At 35.0% G+C, this 20,818-nt stretch overlaps 1 protein-coding gene across 1 annotated transcript in view; it reads left to right on the top strand.

The window, feature by feature from the left end:
• The window catches only part of LOC121428749, an 80,690-nt gene extending 60,509 nt beyond the window's left edge, over window positions 1-20,181 (top strand). The window contains exons 50-67 of the mRNA XM_041625565.1: window positions 24-143; window positions 653-772; window positions 1,787-1,924; window positions 2,352-2,597; window positions 3,430-3,561; window positions 4,033-4,158; window positions 5,653-5,775; window positions 6,520-6,635; window positions 8,030-8,267; window positions 9,016-9,147; window positions 9,913-10,038; window positions 11,491-11,618; window positions 12,018-12,261; window positions 13,087-13,165; window positions 13,593-13,726; window positions 14,077-14,510; window positions 15,398-15,517; window positions 17,638-20,181. Of these exons, the coding sequence (XP_041481499.1) occupies window positions 24-143; window positions 653-772; window positions 1,787-1,924; window positions 2,352-2,597; window positions 3,430-3,561; window positions 4,033-4,158; window positions 5,653-5,775; window positions 6,520-6,635; window positions 8,030-8,267; window positions 9,016-9,147; window positions 9,913-10,038; window positions 11,491-11,618; window positions 12,018-12,261; window positions 13,087-13,165; window positions 13,593-13,726; window positions 14,077-14,510; window positions 15,398-15,517; window positions 17,638-17,730 (2,849 nt within the window). The 3' untranslated portion in view covers window positions 17,731-20,181. The remainder of the gene's footprint in view (window positions 1-23; window positions 144-652; window positions 773-1,786; window positions 1,925-2,351; window positions 2,598-3,429; window positions 3,562-4,032; window positions 4,159-5,652; window positions 5,776-6,519; window positions 6,636-8,029; window positions 8,268-9,015; window positions 9,148-9,912; window positions 10,039-11,490; window positions 11,619-12,017; window positions 12,262-13,086; window positions 13,166-13,592; window positions 13,727-14,076; window positions 14,511-15,397; window positions 15,518-17,637) is intronic.
• The last annotated feature ends 637 nt before the right edge of the window (window positions 20,182-20,818 follow it).

The raw sequence follows: 20,818 nt of genomic DNA, 5'->3' as shown, positions 1-20,818 counted from the left end.
ATTTTGTCTTGATTCTCTTGCAGACATTAATGAGTGTTCCAGTGAGAATGATTGTCACGAGTTTGCACAGTGTATCAATACTGAGGGCTCATATAACTGCTCTTGCTTAGCTGGCTATACAGGAAATGAAACATTCTGTGAAAGTGAGTACAAAAAAAAAAATCATCCTCAAATATTCATTTCATGAAAGAAATACAATTTCCACCATGTACATACATGTGATAGTAATTACTTTGACATGTATATACACTCTCTTTCAGTGATTTATTTGCTTTGTCAAAAATTGATTTATTTTGATTTAGTTTTGATTTCACTTTCATTAAAGTTATTGTTTCTGATCAGATATTCGGATCACTGATGTACACACTGTAGACATGTACAAAAGTAGCCTCCAAAAATGAATTGTCATTTTTTTTGCCTGATGTGCATGTAGATGTATTTACTGTAACTGGTATTACTTTGAGACTTTATGACAGTTTCATAGTTGTTCATATTTCCAAATTGTTGTTAGGTGTTTTTTTTTTCTCTCTATTAGATATTGTATTGTTTTTTACATTTATGACCATCTGTCAAGTATTTAATACCAACTTTTGACAGTCTTGGAGAGAAAATGTTGATTGATCTTAATCAAAATTCTTTGTCCACCATGCAGACATCAATGAATGTATCAATGATACCACCTGTATATCACCTGCCTATTGTGTTGACACACCTGGTAGCTTCCTCTGTGAATGCCCTGCTGGATATGATCCTACTGGAGTTAGCTGCATCAGTAAGTTAATTCCAAGTCAAATTTAGGTCACAACATCAGTCAGAGTTTGGCAATTAATTGAAAATTCACACTTGAATGCCGGGGACCATTTCATCAAGATTTGTTTTGGACTTGGATTGGCTTAAGAAGCTCTGTAACTATGGAAACTGTCAGATAAAACCTCTTACAAGTCCTTTCATGAAACACTCAGGGCCCTGTTTCACAAAGAGTTACGATCGATCCAATCAATCGTAACTCTATGGAAATCCCTCAATGTCGTAAGTTTTTCTACAAAAAATTTGCACAATGTCCTTTATAATTATGCAAAGAGAAGCAATGTTAATTAAAAAAAACAATGAATGTAGGAATATACATGTACATCATAGCTAGAAAATATTTTGAACAAACATGACTTATTAGATGTTGACATTACTGGCCGTCCATAGTTGCAATTGATCGGATCAATGCAACTCGGGAGACTGGGGCCCTGGTCTGCTTCTTGCAATGGGAAGTAAAATGCTTTTTTTCTAATGCCTCAGGACAAAATGTGTATTGTATGTTTGATATGACAGTGATGTGGATCCAGTTGATTTGAAAAACCATCCTCTTTGAAAAAACCATTACTTGTCAATAAAACTAGTCATTAGTACCAGTCATTAGCAAATTGTGTGTGTTGGCTAAAGTAAATGATGGTCATGTGATTTCAGCCAATCAGGTAATATCGGTCTGTGGGTGATCACAAATAAGAGCTGAAAAAAGGCTAAAGTGTTCAAAATGCTGAAATTGAAAGACCTCCCATACTCTTGTACAGAGGAGAGCTGAAATAAGCTTGTATTATTAAGCTGGAAAACACTGAAATCATGTAAAAAGCTTGGTCAATCAACTCTGCTCTTTTATCCTACATTAAAATAAATGGAAATTCTGTGTGCATGCTTGGTAACTATGTGTGCACTAACTCTCTCACAGCTCTGTAATCAGAATCCATATCCCCATTTTTAATGATATATTGTTCTTTGAATTCTTACCCCTCCCCAGATATTAATGAGTGTACGGTGTCTGTGAATGATACCCGTCGTCATGAGTGTGATTCCAATGCTGCCTGTCTGGATCTCCCTGGCAGTTATAACTGTTCATGTTTATCTGGTTACCAAGGTAATGGCTTCCAGTGCACAGGTAAGTTCTATAAGAGTTCATTAATGTAAAAGAAGTTGAACACTTACCAAAACATGGTCTTAAAAGGAAAACGAGCTGTCGATTTAATAAAACATAATGCTAAAAAATACATAAAGATGTGTCCAGCACTGAAGATAAAACAAAAAGAAAAACCTGAAAAACAAAATTTTGTGTTGATATGTGATTCCTTGCACTCAGGCTGCCAAATTTTTAGGGGGATAGTGTATACTTTTACTATTCACTGATCGCAAAATATCTTTAAAAAGCAAAGGTTAATTAGTTATACTTATCACTGGAATTACTTATGCATGAAATATAATACATAGACTAAATTGGGCATATAACGGAGGAAAATGGGGTCGGATGTGCAAAACTGTTGATTGCTTTTTGGAATTGCCCATTTGCATCTAATCCTCTCTCCTTACAGACATCAATGAGTGTGACACCCAAGAGTCATGCGTACCCAACTCTCAATGCACCAACACTGATGGATCCTATCTCTGCACATGTGATGCTGGTTACCGTGGCGATGGTCGTATTCAGTGTAATGATATCGATGAGTGTGACGAGAATCCCACCATCTGTAATGAGAATGCCAGCTGTAACAACACCATTGGTAGCTATACCTGCACCTGTAACGATGGATTCAGCTCTAATGGAACTGCGTGTATAAGTAAGTCCAGGGGTCCATTTCATAAAGAGATACAACTGTTGTAACTTTGCCATTATTATGGCAACTACCATGGCAACATGGATCAGCAGCCAATCAAAATTAAGGTTACCATCATGGTAGTTGCCATAATGGCAAAGTTACAACAGTTGCAACTCTTATGAAACGGGCCTTACATGTATATCATAATCTTGTCCAAATGTTGCCAAGAGTTGTAGTATCCTGATTCTTATCTCTAAATGCTCACATCCTCAATTGAAATCCCGTCCGTCCGTCACAAACCTGTAATGACACATAACTCCACAACCATAAGTCGCTTTTCAACCAAACTTGGATGGTGGATGGACTTGGGGGACCTGCATGTTATGCTGCAGTCGGAGGTCACATGGTAAGGTCAAAGGTCATTTTCAGGTCAACATTAAAGTTTACGTGCAAGGCTCTCTGACAAGTGTTGTTCCGTCCCAGTCATTTCACAATGAAGTTTCGATATAATCCTCTTGCGTGCCCTCACAGATCATGATATTTTTGGTTATTTTCATAAGTGGGCGAGACACAAAATTGCTTTTGCCTTGTGTTTTGTTTGTAAGTGAAGATGGCAATTCTTCTAAAGCTCCCTCTGATTGAGCTTTTAATTCACCTTGCCAATTCCACCTTATTGGATGGTCAGTGCAGGTTTTGTACGTATCTAACAGTATGTGCCACTTTTTCAGACACAAGTCTAAAGTTAGGCCCAGACAATGGCACCTTAGCAAAAGCTTTTGCCACATCTGATTGACAACGTGGCCCTTTGTGTCACATGTTTAACACAGCAATGATATCTTTTGTTGCCTTCCAGATGTTGATGAGTGTGATACCCTGAATGACTGCCATCCTCTAGCCACCTGTACGGACACTGTTGGTAGTTATTTCTGTACCTGTCAGTCAGGATTCATCTCTCCAGATGGAGCCAGGGGACGAGCTTGCAATGGTTAGTAAACTTTCATGAAAATGTCTAGAGGAGTAAAAGTTTATTCATTTTACAAACATACCTGACATTTGGCTCAGTAGGAAGAATAGTGCCTGTGGCATTTTTATTCAAGTAATCCATAAAATAATTATGACTGTTTTATAATTGTATTGTTGTATTTATACTTGTATTGGTATTGCAATGGCAGAGGCATAAATGTTACCTGCTTGCTGTTGGATATACATCTAGTCTTTACTATTACAGTCAATACTTATTTTTTAACCACCTACACAATGACCACCTGTTTAAATGGGCCTAAAGTTTTGTTTAGGTCATCTCATTTAAAACAATCCTCATAGGAATATGTCCGTAAAGACCACATTTCTTATCTCAATCGGATGGTCTTTGATTACAGGATACACTGTAGTATTGAATAAACGGTAAGGGGGCATTTACATTTAAAATAATAAAAATTCCAATTCTTATCTTCAGATCTAGACGAGTGTTCACTAAGTATCAGTTCATGCGATTCGTTGACTGAGGAGTGTTTCAACACCTATGGAGCTTTCACATGCAGCTGTGCTGACGGCTATACACTCATCAATGGGCAGTGTCAAGGTAATAATAGTATACAGATATTGACTGATGGGGTGTGTAATATAAACATTCTTTGGACCGCCGGATTTGTATTTTCCCGAGGGGTCATATTTTCCCAAAGCGCACAGCGCTGAGGGAAAATATGATCACGAGGGAAAATATTAATCCTTTAGGTGGTCCAATCGCGTTTGGCTATCTGTCTTGGCTAATACTAATACATGTACAATGAAACCTTTCTATAGTGACCACCCAAGGGAAACACAAAATTTGACCTTTATAGACAGGTGGCTACTATAGACAGGTTCTTATACACACAATCTGCCTCCATGGGAATTGGTTTTAGTGGTCACTATAGGCAGGTGGCCACTAACACTGGTTTGACTGTACAGTGCGTCCCAGAAAAAACGAAACCGAGATTTAGCGATCATTTATCATTACTTAATCATAAACAAAATAGACAAATGACCTACCAATTTAAAGCTTAGAATCTCCTCTTTCATCTGATATCACTGACATTATTTCTCATTCACGCATGAGTGAGCAAATACAATTTGAAGAAAGGATATCAAAAACTCATTTGGCGGGGGGTATCTGGGTTTCAAAAAGAAAACCACATTTTTTAAAAGTTCAATATCTCCTCTTTAATTTGATACCTAAATTACAGAAAATGGTCGAGAAATAACAAAGTTCTGGTCATTTGAAATGAGGCTTGAATTTCAATAATTTCATAAAATGAAGAGGTTCTACTCATCACTCTGTTTTGTTGACGATCAGCCATGCATTAAATCTTTTGTTCACTATGCGAAAGCTTCTGTGGGAAACCGGTGAAAACACGTTTATCTCATGAAATTATGGAAATACAAGCCTTATTTCAAATGACCAGAACTTTTTTATTTCTTGACCATTTTCTGTAATTGTGGTACCAAATTAAAGAGCAGATATTGAACTTTTCAGAAATGTGGTTTTCTTTTTGAAACCCAGATACCCCTCGCCAAATGAGTTTTTGGTATCCTTTCTTCAAATTGTTTTTGCTCACTCATGCGTGAATAAAAAAATAAGCTAAGTAATATCAGATGAAAGAGGAGATTCTAAGCTTTAAATTGGTAGGTCATTTGTCTCTTTTATTTATGATTAAGTAATGATAAATGATCGCTAAATCTCGGTTTCGTTTATTCTGGGACGCACTGTATATAGTATTTATTAGGCACCAGTAATAGTTGCCTGTTCAGTGTCGCTTTATATATTACCCTGGCTCTAGCTCCAGCTACTATATGACAAGGAATAAATCCTGCCAGGTATCCATTTACCTCACCTAGGTTGAGTGCAGCTCAATGTTGGTAAATTTCTTGCTGCAGGAAAACACACCTTGACCGGGAATCGAACCCATGTCCCACAGATCGAAAGAGGATAGTTATAACCACTAGACTGCAATGCCCCCACAGTGATAGAAAATAAGGTACAGGAAAATAAATGCAATTTAATTCTATTCATGTTTATTTCTTTATCATGTTACAGACATTGATGAGTGCATTGATGACCCATGTGAAAGTCTGATGAACAGGCGATGTGAAAACCAACCTGGATCGTACCAATGTGTTTGTAGAACAGGATACTATGTGGTCAACTCTCAATGCTTGCGTAAGTACAGGAATTTTTATACATCTAATTTTTTTTTGTATTTAAACAAGGCAGCCTATATCACCAAATGGGTGGCGTTTGTCTTCCATTAGGCCCTATTAAGAAATAGAGACAACAATAAATAATAATGAAAATAGATAAGATAGAATACAGTAATAACAATTTGTACAGACAAGCAAGCATATCATCCTAGACGATGTAAATCAAATTTGTAAATTGAATTTTGAATTTAGAAAGCATATTAAAAATAATGTAGGATGGTACTAGAGTAAATTTGAATGAAAAAAATGCAAGCCTTTGATATACTTTTATTACTACATAACATATATATGTATCACACTGAGAATCTTCACTCTTTCAAGTTGATGTGTAAGTTTTTAAGATTAGGAAGTAATAATCAGTCAATCAGTCAAATATACTGTATACAATACAATACAATACAATACAATACATTATACTGTATTGCAGGTTCAAAAAATATATTGCATGTTGAAAACATGAACAATGAATGAATTTTCTGTCAAAAAGCAGGCTTATCCAGGTATGTCTCCGGGTTACCCCTGAATCTGGTCAATGATGTCTGGTTTTTACAACTTCTACTTAATAACATTTTTTTTTCACAATTCTTTAAAACGCTCAACATTTTTCCCCCATGTTTTTTTTCCTTCTATACAAATTACATTATTACCAATGATGGATTGATTTCATACTTCTTGCCTCATATTATCAATTCTCTTTTTCCAGCTGCCATGTCAATGATTTTAACTGCAACCTTCACTGATATCTCTGGATTGGAAGTAATGGGACAATTATTCAATTACGATGACTTTGCCTCATATATACCTCAGCTTGAAATAGATGTAAGTAGATATATGTATATGTAATAATATCCAAGTCCTTTGGAAGTGCATAGAGACATTATTCATAATGTGATATGCGATATACAAGAACTGTTTATTATTATTATTAGTAGTAGTATTATTATTATTGTTATGTTCAATTGTTTGATTAATCATAATCATGAGATCTATAACTCTGTTCGACAATAATTTTAAAGGGTGGTGAAAATTCTGCTGTTCGTATTTTGCAGTTTTAAGGCATCAAGATCTTTGTGTCCTTGTGCGTTACCTTAATGTAAACAGGAAAACACTACTGTACGAATTACAATATACATGTTTTTAGAAATAGAGGGGTTTATGATAGGGCTGGCTGCAAAGGGGAAATTGAGAAAAATTAGGAATGTTCTACCTGTGTATTTATTTAGATATAGTTATCTTCTTTTACAAATTGAGTGGTTCACAGATGTTGTGTTATGGTCCGCATCGATAATAATAATAATAATGGACAGTTCTTGTATAGCGCATAACACATTATAAATAACGTCTCTATGCGCTTCCAAAGGACTTGGATATTATTACCCTGGCTTTAGCCCCGCAGCCTTTTACAGCGCTGGGGCATTTCAAGGAATAAATTCCTGCCAGGTACCCATTCACCTCACCTGGGTTGAGTGCAGCACAATGTGGATGAATTTCTTGCTGAAGGAAACTACGCCATGGCTGGGATTTGAACCCACGACCCTCTGTTTCAAAGTCCGGAGACTAATCCACTGGGCCACAACGCTCCAACATCGATCATGTTGAAAGTACCTAAACTGTGTGAGGGAACCCAAATGCTAATGACAGGGGTACAAAAAAAGTCTGTAAACTGATTAGAGACATCTTCTGGTATATTAAACAGTACCATGGATATTTGCTCTGGTGAAAATTGCTACGCTCTACTTTCCACACACTATTCAAATGACCAACTTCAACCCTGGGTTTAACATGATACCCCACCCTAAACCTAACATAAAACTCTATTGCAACCCTAACACTAACCTTACATCTTAGACAAAATTAAGCCTGGAGTAATCATCATAGGTACAAACATGTCACCATATTGAACTCTGTAAACATGGAAATCACATTTTTTCTTTCGTATGATGTTACAGTTTAAATCTTGCCAAGTTAACTTTCTGAAATGTAGTAGATGGAGGGTCATTATGCTGATTCATTGAATAGCTAAATGGAATTACCCCTTGGAGTGATGAATTTGAATTTAAAATCAGCTTTGTTGGTAGAGCAGTTGCTTAATATGGTATGGTCCATGCTTGAAAGACCACTACTGACCAGTGTGGCTAAAGGAATGTTGATCATTTTCAATGAGATTGTGTTTATAGTGCCTTTAATTCCTTTAAAAATGATGTATTTTCTAGTTGGACAACCTCCTCCAAAGTGCTGGCCTTACCAACTACACAGCTGCCTCCATCTCTTCTTCTCGTCAACTCGCTTTGGGCGTCGAGGTCCAGTTCACCCTGGACTTTCTGCCGACATCGACGACCTCCGGAGATGAGATCCTAGAAGCTTTCCTAGCAGGTCTGATCGGGAGGGATAATAACATTATCCTACCTAGCAACATCATCATCAGGAGTTCAGCTTTTGTTGGAGAGCCAGGTTTGTATGCTTTTTAAGATACAAAAATCGGGGGAGCGTTTCATGAAAGGACTTGTCGGACGTTTTATCCGACAAGTCCCATTTTATCCGACAGTTACCATAGTAACAGTGCCTCACAGCCAATCAGAGTCAGAGAAAGATGTCAGATCTGACAACTTGTCGGACAAAATAGTTGATGAAACACTCCCCAGGTATGGTTCTGAATTTGAATATTTGGAAGAAACTGTCACCAACTGTGTAAGGTTGTGTATGTAAATGTACATGTAAGAAGTGATGTTTACTTTAAAGCAAATGGAATTACCAAAAATCATGCAGCAACCAAGAACTAATCTTTTAGTACAAGGGCCCCAATAACTGTAAAGCAGACTCTGATTTGACAAGTATCTGAGTATTGCAGTTTCCATCTTGCTCTCAAACAGAAATTCATCTTCATCTGCGTGCCATTCTTACTATACATGTACATGTATATGATTCTTTGACTATTGAAGAATCAAAATAATTCAAGATTTTTGAAGAGGAGCAAGTTATTAGACTGCACAATCATTCATTTTTTTCTTCTTCAAATATTGAGTATTGCATGCAAGGATCATCTTGAATCTTGCTTGAAAATACAGGCATGTTATTCAGCTGTCCCCCCCAAAAAAAAATGTATATATCCTGTATATGAACTCCGATGAGTGCACATCAAAAAGCTTCGGTATGTCTCAGTTTTTAGCACTATTTCCAATTTTTATTTTCCTTCATACAGTGATCGACCCTTGCGTTGAACAGACAGATAATTGTACATCAAATTCAGACTGTATTTTCCTTGGAACATCATGGAACTATACCTGTCAGTGTAAAGATGGATTCATGGGAGATGGATTCATATCATGTACAGGTAATGGAGAAAAACAATCATTATTTTGCATAAACCCATTAAAAAAACTGTTTGATCTATTAGGAGTTGCTTTATTGTGTTGATTGTGTTCAAGTTTTTAATTGGAAATTTAATTGGAAAATACTATTTCCTGTGTGCTTATTTTCTTTCTTACTGTTACTACCTTTAAGAAAACTTTGTTGCTGGTAGTCAGTGCATATGCATGTTAAAATGTTGGTGCTTTATTTCTACCACAAACTTCCAGTCATGCACTACCACTGAACTTACATGTAGATGCCATGAAATACATGTGGTTTGGTTTGTAGCAATTTAGAATACTATCCTAAAGATAGTGAAGCACTTACTTAGGTTTGTGTCATACTGGCTATGTTGGTTATGTCATGATAGAGAGCACATACAGCCTGTCCACCTGTGTGATCCAAGGAAATGAGGAGGGATTCTGGCATTTCTGCCAAAAAAGTTTAATAAAACAAATAATGCACAATATTTAATTTGTGGCGTTAGAATTGCATTGTACATGTAGGTGAACTCAAGTATTTATAGAGTAATTTTTAAATGTAAGTATGCTCGAGTATCGCCACTAAGGCAATGACTCCTGTGCGTTATTTGTATAAACTTTCCTTTCAATATCACAAACATTTTTCTTGAGCACGGTCTTGTACATGTATGTGTGTATTTATGAAGAGAAAGTGCTTATAATGTCTCTGCACTTTTATGAGTTATTATTGAACATTCACGTATTTTGAATTGTTTGTTTTTATGCAGATATCAATGAATGTTTGAATGATACATGCACCGGTGAAGGAGAGAGGTGTGTTAACACTGCTGGAAGTTACTCCTGTGACTGCATGATTGATAGAGGTTACATTGCTAAGGATGGGACATGTACCTGTAAGTTTCTACCTATGTTAACACACTGCCCTGTATTCCAATCTGCGGTTCAACTTAAAACATCATCCCTTGTTTGAAAAGATGAGAAAATCTTTTTTTTTCAAAACTTTATTATAATTAAAACATGTTCATTATCGTTCAATTCAATTTCAATCAATTCAATTCAATTTCATTTATTCACCATATAAAAATATTCAAATACTGTACAATGCAAAATAACATGATATAAATGCATACATGTAGGAACAAATAAATACAATTATACATTCATATAGGAAATCAACATAAAGACGTAACCATAAACATCAATATCTTGTAGGCAGGTGCCACTTTACAATTGTTGTAGTATTAATTTGTGGGATTTGTTCTCATGCTTTGGCTGTAAAGGAAGGCCATCATTATACATTTTGCTACCAAACATGCTTATATTATTAGATATTTTAACAGATTTTGTTTCATTTGGCTTAACATAATCAAATAATAGATTTAGACCATGCTTTAAGATTGTCTACTTGTACCTATATTGTAATTTGCAGATCAAGTTAATTCCTAAATACATGTACATGCAAGTCAGTTTTGTCTGATACAATTCTAGGTGTTTGACAATTGGGTTCTGGAAATAATGACACAAGGAATAATCTGAAAAATAAAATACATTTTGCAAGAAGATGTTAGAATGGTTGATAGGCCCTGAAGCAACCTGCATTAGAGTAACAGAATATTTACTTACGGCACTCACTTTACTCCAACAATGTTTAGGACTAAGCCTCTTCATCAATCAAATTAGAGATGTGCTCTTGTTCTGACAAAATTACTCAGATGCACTACTTTTGTTGGCAGGGGTATCATTGACTGTAAAAAAATCCATGAAAACACTTGAAATCACTCAAAATCAGTGGAAATGAGTGAATTTCTAAAAAAATATAGTCAACCAAAACATGGGGCAATTTTCATAAAACTTGTTTTAATAACAAACTTGCAATAGCAGTTTAAAGCTACTGAAATATTTCATCTCCAAAAGCTCAATCTCTTCTGCCCTCTTCCCGGCAAATTTGTGCTCTAGCTGGCTTGAAAAGAAAGCCTCCTATACCTATTGGGGGTACATTATTGCTACCCCCAACTGACTCTTGATTGGTCAAGAGATCAACCCAGCCAAGTATATCCAGGGATGCTTCAATGCATACCTGAATACACTTTGAACAATAGCCTTTGTTCACCAAACTACAGCAAATTTAAATAGCCTGATACAACCCAATAGGGGTAGCCAATTTCACATTACAACTATTTGATTGGATGATAGTAAACTTGTTATAGAATCTGTGCGTTTGAAACGGGTTCCAGGTGAAGATGTTTAGAGGTGGTATCAAAAGTCTGGCAACATTACCTCATATTATCATGTGAGGAAAATAAAGATATAAAGTCTCTTTCAACCTTAATATCCTCCAAATACAGTATATGAAGTTTACCGTGGCCAGCTTACTGTCCTTCTTATCAACGATGTGCCTGCTATTTTCACCTCTGACCTCATTGACCCCACCAGCCAGGCGTATACCAGTCTAGCTTTCTTAGTCAGTAATGCGGTAAGTTCATATACTAGACTGCATAGTGATGACAGAAATATATGTATTAATTGTTAGAAATGAACATGGGGTATGCGAATCAATAGCATTATTAGTTTGTAAAATGTAAATATGAATCTCATTTTGCTAATGTCGATTTGTAAAATATTATTCAAGTGAATCTGAGTTTCTTTTTTTTTTACCTACATGTAGTAAGATGAAATCAAAGCTGTTTCATAATTCATATCAGATCTCACTTTGTGTCATAAGTGAAATATAATATTTATTAATTTTTTTTTGTAAGGGGGGGGGGGCAACTTCTTTGTAAGACAAACCAAAGATTGTCTGTACATGATATTCATGAAAACAGAATTAAAATGATTTGTAAAGTATGATAAATCTGTTCTGTACTCTCATCAGATACGATATCTCATACTACTGCAACCAAACCTACAAGGATTCTTTGAATCCTGTACTGTATCTGGATTCACCAATGGCAGTGTGGTAGCGACCTACTACGTCTCATTCAACCAATCCGTCAATACTTCAGAAAGCGCCCTCACAGCCCTGATTGTGAACAGCGTCGAGACCGACGGTATCCTGACGACGGGCATAGCCTCCCAAGGCAACATTACTGTGGATCCTAATTCTGTGGAAATAACCAGTAAGTGGTCACTTCTTTTAGATAATAGTAATTTATGTTTTGGTCTACCTCTTCTTCTGAGTGTGTAAAGCTGCAAAAGAATATTCTAAAGCACTCAATATGTGATCATTTAATCCAGGTTCATTCATGGTGTGACATAGTTCAGTAAAATAATTGTAACATTCTTAGTATTTAGGATTATTGAGAGAAATAAACCGAGTAAAGTGAAACCTGTGTATTTAGACCAGCCAAGGGAGAAAAGAAAAGTGGTCTTTATGAGCAGATGGTCTCTATGGACATGTCCAATAATGCATGTATCAATGAGGAATTTTATTCAAAGAAAGCCAAAATTGACATTCTGTAAAAGAAGATGATGATATCTGAAAAACATACACAGGTTATATTTGGCATATCCCCCTTGATTTTCAAATTTTGTCCAGGAGCCTATGGAAGATGGTCTTGGCCCCCCCCAATGACGAAAATAAATATGAAATTACCACCTATGATTGAAACACTGCAAAGTTGTAACACTGCAAAGTTGTAACACTGCAAAGTTGTAACACTGCAAAGTTGAAAACACTGTCAAGCTGAAACACTGCATAGTTGAAACACTGCGTTGTTGAAAAACTGCAAAGTTGTTAAAACACTGCCAAGTTGAAACAATGCTTAATTGAAACACTGCTTAGTTGAAACACTGCTCAACAATAGGTATGGAATCTTGGTTGTAGAATGATCAGGGTTAAATGTTTGAATATTATTATATGTAGGTACACTAGTTACCTTAAACTAGCATGTGATGTTGTATGTGATTTCTCTTACAAGAGTCAATGCATTTTATTTCTCCAGAAATAACCCAAGAATGTTCCACTTCTTACTGTCTGAACGGAGGGATATGCTCTTTGCTAAATGGATTGAGAGTGTGCCAGTGAGTATATTCTTAATGATCTTGAGCAGTACTTGAGAATCTTTTTAAGAGGAAGTTCCGCTATGCCAAAGCATACACGAATGTCCTGCCTACGTGGAGTAGTCTTGGATACATATACTGTACAATTTTTGTATAAAACAAGCAGAAAATATTGTGAATTCTGATTTTAAGAATTGTGATATTCATTTAAAACTTGGATGCATGGTACATGTATAAAAATTTGTTTTCTTAGCAGTTAGTTTGGTGCAATATTGGAAAGAGTAGTAGAAAATCATTAACCTTTGCTAGTTGGTAATACTTTATGATCTACATGATGAATCTTGGGTAAGGGTCCAGAAACCTTGTGAGACGTTTCAGTCACAAATTCAATGATTCATGGCTTTATCAAAATCTCAAATAACAACTTAGAATTCTTTACTCCAAACAGATGTCCCATTGGTTATCAAGGAGATACGTGTGAGATAGCTCCTACCACTCAAGCTCCTCCCACTCTGGATGATAGCACCATGGCAACAGAAAACATTACTCAGATGACCAATGCAACATCATCATCACAGATACGTAAGTTTGAGTAGAGACATCAATGCAACCCCAAAAAATGAAGACAAATAAGAAAGAGATTTCAATGTGGATTCTCTGTCTTTTTTGTTGTACTTCAACCACATTTTTGCAATAGATGTATAGAAATGAAGATCCATATAACTGAATTGTGTCCAGACTAATAAATTCAACAAGCATGTACACTCTATTTAAGTGTAGTTGTATTTCGATGTGTAAAATAAAATTGCACTACATGCAACAAGAAACAATGAAAAAGAATTATTGTCTCTTTTCTGAAAAACAGTTGAATTTACCTTTAAATAAGTTAATTAATATTATTAATGATTACCATGATTATGATTTTTTTCCAGCTGGTCTGTCTGATGCAGAGATAATTGGTATAGTGTTTGGTGTCCTGGGGGTAATAGTCATCATCTTCATATTCATCGTCTGCTTCTGTGCCCTCGTCATCCGCTATCGCCAACGAAACATGATGCTCTACTCCAAGCCGATGCCCTACGACATCGCCGACGACGACGGCCTGGGGGTCTTGTACAACATATCTTACGCTCAACGCGCTGGACGTTCCAACTTGCGTCGGGATGACGACTCTGACCAGTTCAGATTGCCCTCGTACCTGTTTGACACGGAGACTGACTTCAGTGAGAGAACGAGTGATCTATTCCGAAGCACCGATAGCTACAGCGACGAGAGTTATTCTGTGACTAATCCAAGTTTTAACATGGAAGAGGATCGTCGTATGCAGCAGCTAGCAGAAGTCATCACACAATCACCATACCTTAATGTGAGTTTCAGTAAAAAAACAGACTTTTTACTATCTCTTTCCCGGGATCATCCTTCCCAACCACTCTTTAATTCTCTTCACTGGCTTCCCTTTAAACAGAGAAGTACATTCAAATTACTCTTGATTGTCTACAAAACACTGAATAGATAGGCTCCACAGTATTTAAGTAACTGCTCGAATCTTTATACACCAACTAGAGCTCTTAGATCGGCCAGTGATCACCTTCGCCTCACATATTCATTAACTCGTACATTAGCTGGTGACAGAACTTTTACGGTGTCGGCTTCAAAATCCTGGAACGACCTGCCACTAATAATTAGACAGTCTCCATCATTAGCAATCTTTAAAAAGTCATTAAAATCTCATCTCTTTCATACTTTGTAGTTTTTTATATATTACATCTTATTAATTCATTTTAAGCGCTTTGGGCCTAATGGGAAAAGCGCAGTACAAATAATAAGTAATAATAAGTAATAATAATATTATATCTATTATTTGCAAAGTTGTTCAGTGGATAATTCAACTTGTGGTAATTACATGTAGATGAAATTAAATAAATTCTAAGGTTTACATCTAACTTTAAAAAAATGATAACAATTATCTTGGGTAATATTGCAAAATCATAGGTAATAGTGTTTTATGCGGTTGCTTGTGCACATCCAGGCTCTCATTTCACAAAGACTTAATAAATGAACAGTTTCTACAACAAATCAGCCAATCAGAAAGAAGGATTTCAGTAGCTTTTCACTGCTATAGCATATTTCTTATCATAACAATTTATCATGAAATGGGTCCCAGGTACTTTCATATGATGTGGCAAATGTCAAATTAAACAAGCCTGTTCAACACTCAATTACGTTTATTCTCTCTCACTTTTCAAACTATAGGAGAGGATGCGGTCTCAGATTGCTGATGTCACTAGCCCATCTCGCATGAGGGCTGCTCCAAGATCAGAGTTTGTACGTCCCTACCTCGCTACTGGGCAAGAGGCAGAGTTTATATCACTGGTATGTACATGTATATAATACCAAGCTTATTTTCTTTAAAGGCATATATGTAATATTAACTTTGTGAGAGTTTAGAATATCTCATTTTGAAATGCTATAAATACATGAACATGTAGCTATATAAAGTTATATAAAGTTATACAGATTGAGTAAATAATCCCTTTACACCTTAATAAGTGGAAAGTCTCTCACATTTTCTTCCTTTAATTTTCTCTTTGAATATACAGTAATAAAAAAATGAAGGTCTTGAAGGGCCAGGGCTGTGGATAATCAGGTGACCATTTTCTTGGCCTTGCACATTGTTTTCAGGTGACCATTTTCTTGGCCTTGCACATTGTTTTCAGGTGACCATTTTCTTGGCCTTGCACATTGTTTTCAGGTGACCATTTTCTTGGCCTTGCACATTGTTTTCAGGTGACCATTTTCTTGGCCTTGCACATTGTTTTCAGGTGACCATTTTCTTGGCCTTGCACATTGTTTTCAGGTGACCATTTTCTTGGCCTTGCACATTGTTTTCAGGTGACTATTTTCTTGGCCTTGCACATTGTTTTCAGGTGACCATTTTCTTGGCCTTGCACATTGTTTTCAGGTGACTATTTTCTTGGCCTTGCACATTGTTTTCAGGTGACTATTTTCTTGGCCTTGCACATTGTTTTCAGGTGACCATTTTCTTGGCCTTGCACATTGTTTTCAGGTGACTATTTTCTTGGCCTTGCACATTGTTTTCAGGTGACCATTTTCTTGGCCTTGCACATTGTTTTCAGGTGACTATTTTCTTGGCCTTGCACATTGTTTTCAGGTGACTATTTTCTTGGCCTTGCACATTGTTTTCAGGTGACCATTTTCTTGGCCTTGCACATTGTTTTCAGGTGACCATTTTCTTGGCCTTGCACATTGTTTTCAGGTGACCATTTTCTTGGCCTTGCACATTGTTTTCAGGTGACCATTTTCTTGGCCTTGCACATTGTTTTCAGGTGACCATTTTCTTGGCCTTGCACATTGTTTTCAGGTGACCATTTTCTTGGCCTTGCACATTGTTTTCAGGTGACCATTTTCTTGGCCTTGCACATTGTTTTCAGGTGACCATTTTCTTGGCCTTGCACATTGTTTTCAGGTGACCATTTTCTTGGCCTTGCACATTGTTTGTACTTTTAAATGTGCACTCTTTGTAGTTTTAGCTTTTAAAATAGCCCAGCCCTAAAACACTGAATTTTAAGGCCTGATTTTTTGTCTAATATTAATTTGAAAACCTGTACAAGCTCATTTGTACAGTATACATGAGATTTAAGAAAAAAAAATGATTTATTGATATAATATATAAATGATCTTCCTTCTTTACCTGGCTTTTTTTGTTCATGTAATCATTATTTTCATCTCATTTTCATATTAGCCCAGATAAATGTTTTTTTTACTTGTTTTCAATACCATAAACTAACATGGAACTTAAAGGTCAAGTCCACCCCAGAAAAAAAAATTGATATGAATATATATCACAAAACAGTGATATGCATAACTCAGTGACATGCAAATGAGACAGTCGATGATGTCCATCACTCACTATTTTTTTTGTTTTTACTGTTTGAATTCTACATTATTTCATTTTACAGATTTGACAATAAGGACCAACTTGACTGAACCATATAGTATTAAACAATACTAATAATGCTCATGTTCAGAGAGGAATTAATCTTTGTTTCACTTTAAAATGAGAATATTTCATATTTCATATAATAAAATACTAAAGTAATAGTGAGTGGATGACGTCATCAATTTCCTCATACTTACCAGGATGTGCATATTGCTGTTTTGTGAAGTTAAGCAAAACTTTAAAATGTCATAACTTTCTTATTTTACATCCAATTTTGATGAAATTTTCAGTGTTGTGCTTGTTGGTTTTTCCCTGTTTATTCAAATAAAATTTTTGTTGGGGTGGACTTGTCCTTTAAAGATCCTGCATAACCAGAATATTGTTCAAACATTTCAAAATAATTCTAAGGACATTTGTACTCCCATATTTATATAAAATTGATTGTACATTCATATAATTTCCTTTCCAAATAGGAAAGTAAAATCAAGTATGAACCCAAATACTGACCATTGACCTTCATTCTTTATTACAGAGCAATGAATCAGAGGATTCTATTCGACCAGCAAGAAGATTCCAAATACCAAGAGCTCATATACCCTGGGGTCTTCAGGAAAGTCATACATAAAACAAACCACATACTCAATTACGGCTGAACTTCATAAGGAGGTCTGTCATCATAAGGAAGCATCTCTTGATTTTTTTTTCTAAATTGATTTTTATCTTGAGTTGGGATACAGGTATTTTTTGTATAATCTACATGATGCTTAAAGGTCTGGGAGTCACATAGCCCCTAATTTTAGAAACACTGACGTTTTTAAAGCAAGTAACTAGATATATGTCCACATGAAATAAGGACACTTTTTCCTCACTTACTAAAAAAAAAAAAGAGTTGCTCCCTTTTGTCATTGGATGGCAGAAATGGCTTGTAGCTTGTAAACAATATGAATGTAATTTGTGATGTACACAAACTACACGGCCACTGGATTGTTTAGAGGTGATTACTATTAAAGGCTTGAATGAAGTTGAAGATATCAAACCAACTTTCTATAATTCAAATAATCACCTAGTTGAGACCAGACATGCAAGACATGTGTTGCATGTATTTACCTTTTGTATGCCAAATTTCACCTAAGTAGAACAGATTTGTGTGTTCCAAAGAGATGGAAAAGTTTCCAGTATCTCTACATGTATATTTTTTTTCAATTAAGAAGCTGTTTCATGTACATGTATCTGTTGTTCTATATTGCAAATGCAGACATAATTGTATGATTGTACAGTTCTTGAAAAATCAAATGAATTTAAAATATGCAAGGCAGTAATGTGAACTCTTTGGAGACTGGCTAATACTGCTATAACATAAATTTCCCTATAGGCCGACTATCCACTTTGTTAACGCACACTTCACAAGGCAACATTTAATCCTTGCCACAGTTAAAAGTTCGATATTAGCTAATTTTTCACAGATTTTTCAAAGGTTTGCTGCACATTGTACATAACATGCATCAACTAACGGATCGAAGTTATGACAATATTTTTTGGATATATATGGGACTGTAGTCTTGAACAGCAACTTAATTACCCATTAAACCATACCCCCGTATACATGTATGTAGGCTTTAATCTATGAGAAATGCAGGAACCATCTCCACTAATATAAACCAATGGTATTTATTGCCTATGTATACATGTCAAATATACAGAATACATGTATATTTTGTTTGCCACAATTGTCTCCTGTACAATACTTAGCCTACAATTCACATCTTAACACAGGTTTTTGTTGTTGATATTGTTGTTAATTGCTTGTGCCTGGTATTATATTCTTAGGAACAATCAAGATGTGTTCATTTATGTTTAGTTTGTTTGCTTAAAAAAATGCAAATATACACAGATATCCAATAAGATAAACATGTAGATAATGTATATTTTATACTAAAATTATTAATGATATAAGAGTATCAAAATGTAACGAGACAACAGATATTGCTCATGGAAACCGTGAATACAGGAAACCATAGTAGTTATAACAGTCCCTGGCTTCTACACACTGATTTATGACTGCAGCTGCAAGGATTTCTTACTTAAAACCATGAAAAATGTAGTGATTTTACTATATAAAGATGATTTTTATTAATGATTTATTTATGTTTTGCTCTGTATACATAAGTGTACATGAATTAAAAAGTATTAAAATGTGTTTAAAATGTGTTTAAAATGTGTTAAAAATGTGTTCAAATTTGTTTGAAATAATATTCAAAATCCAGTAGATATATTTAATCATTATTTATATATATATTTCAGTATTAATCACATGCACCTTACCTTTCATATAGATTCTTAATCAAAACTCATAAAAACTACTGCACTTCTATATTGTTTTATTATGTATTTCACTTTTGATATATTCCATGTAAATTTATGTATAATGTATAATTTTATTGCTTTATTATTATTTTTTAAGGATTGTGAACTACAGTACAAAACAAGCCACTCTAAACTTTGATAGTTTATTGTAAAGACAATCAAATAAACATATAATTAGATTAGCTTTATTTATTTTAATAGGGAGTCTTATTACATAATTTGCTTGTATGAATTTCTTTCAAAATTCAATTTAATCTCATAGTATCCTAAAATGTCTGGAATCGTGTAATTTCAATTTCTCCTCTGTTTATTGTACCTGAAATTAAGAATAGATCAAAGATATTTTATTGTAAATGTTCATTGTGTATTTTTTTTCTAAATGATATAAATATTTTCTAAACATTTTCAAAGAATTAAATTCTATTTTTATAATTATTTCACTGTCATGGTTATTAATCTTAAATAAAGTTTGATATGAAAACAATACTTACAATTGTTGGTAATCTGTTGTTGATGTCAAATTTAGACATTGATACTGTACATGTACGTTACTCTAGGGGTAATTATATCAAGTTATTAGAAAATTAAGAGATGGAACGCAAAATATGTATATTCTAGATTTCACCTTTTTTGCTTAAAGACCCAAGTCCACCCAAACATCAGGGGTCCATTTCATAAAACTTGAAATCCTTTAAAGGAGAATGAAACCTTTGGAACAAGATAGCTTGTGTGAAAACGGAAAAATCATAGAAACAGGTCAACAAAAGTTTGAGAAAATCAAATAATGAAAAAGTTATGAGCATTTGAATATTGCGATCACTAATGCTATGGAGATCCTCCTATTGGCAATGCGACGAAGATGTGTGATGTCACTTGTGAACAACTCACCCATTACATTAGTATAAATTTCACTTAAACTGTCTCCTTTATCACATCTATCAGTAGATCATATGTTCTTTTTATAGGAGGGCATGCAATACAGAATTTAAAAGAATACATCATCGATAAAGAGTTTGTATCACCATGAGAATAAGTAAAATGAGACATTTTGGGGGTATTTTATAGTCCATCAAAGGGAAAGTTGTTCACATGTGACATCACACATCTTTGTCGCATTGCCAATAGGAAGATCTCCATAGCATTAGTGATCGCAATATTCAAATGCTCATAACTTTCTCATTATTTATCTGATTTTTCTCAAATTTTCTTTGTTCTTATTCCTACTTGTTCCTTAGGTTTCATTCCCCTTTAATCTGATTGGCTGATAGTACTAAATTTGTTATAGAAACTGTGCTTTCGTTATTACAACAAATCTTTATGAAATGGGACCCAGGGGGGCGTTTTATCAA

The sequence above is a fragment of the Lytechinus variegatus genome, chromosome 15, assembly GCF_018143015.1.
Source record: "Lytechinus variegatus isolate NC3 chromosome 15, Lvar_3.0, whole genome shotgun sequence".
NCBI lineage: Eukaryota > Metazoa > Echinodermata > Echinoidea > Temnopleuroida > Toxopneustidae > Lytechinus > Lytechinus variegatus.
The sequence above is the reverse complement of the archived record's forward strand: the minus strand, read 5'-3'. Positions and strand labels throughout refer to the sequence as shown.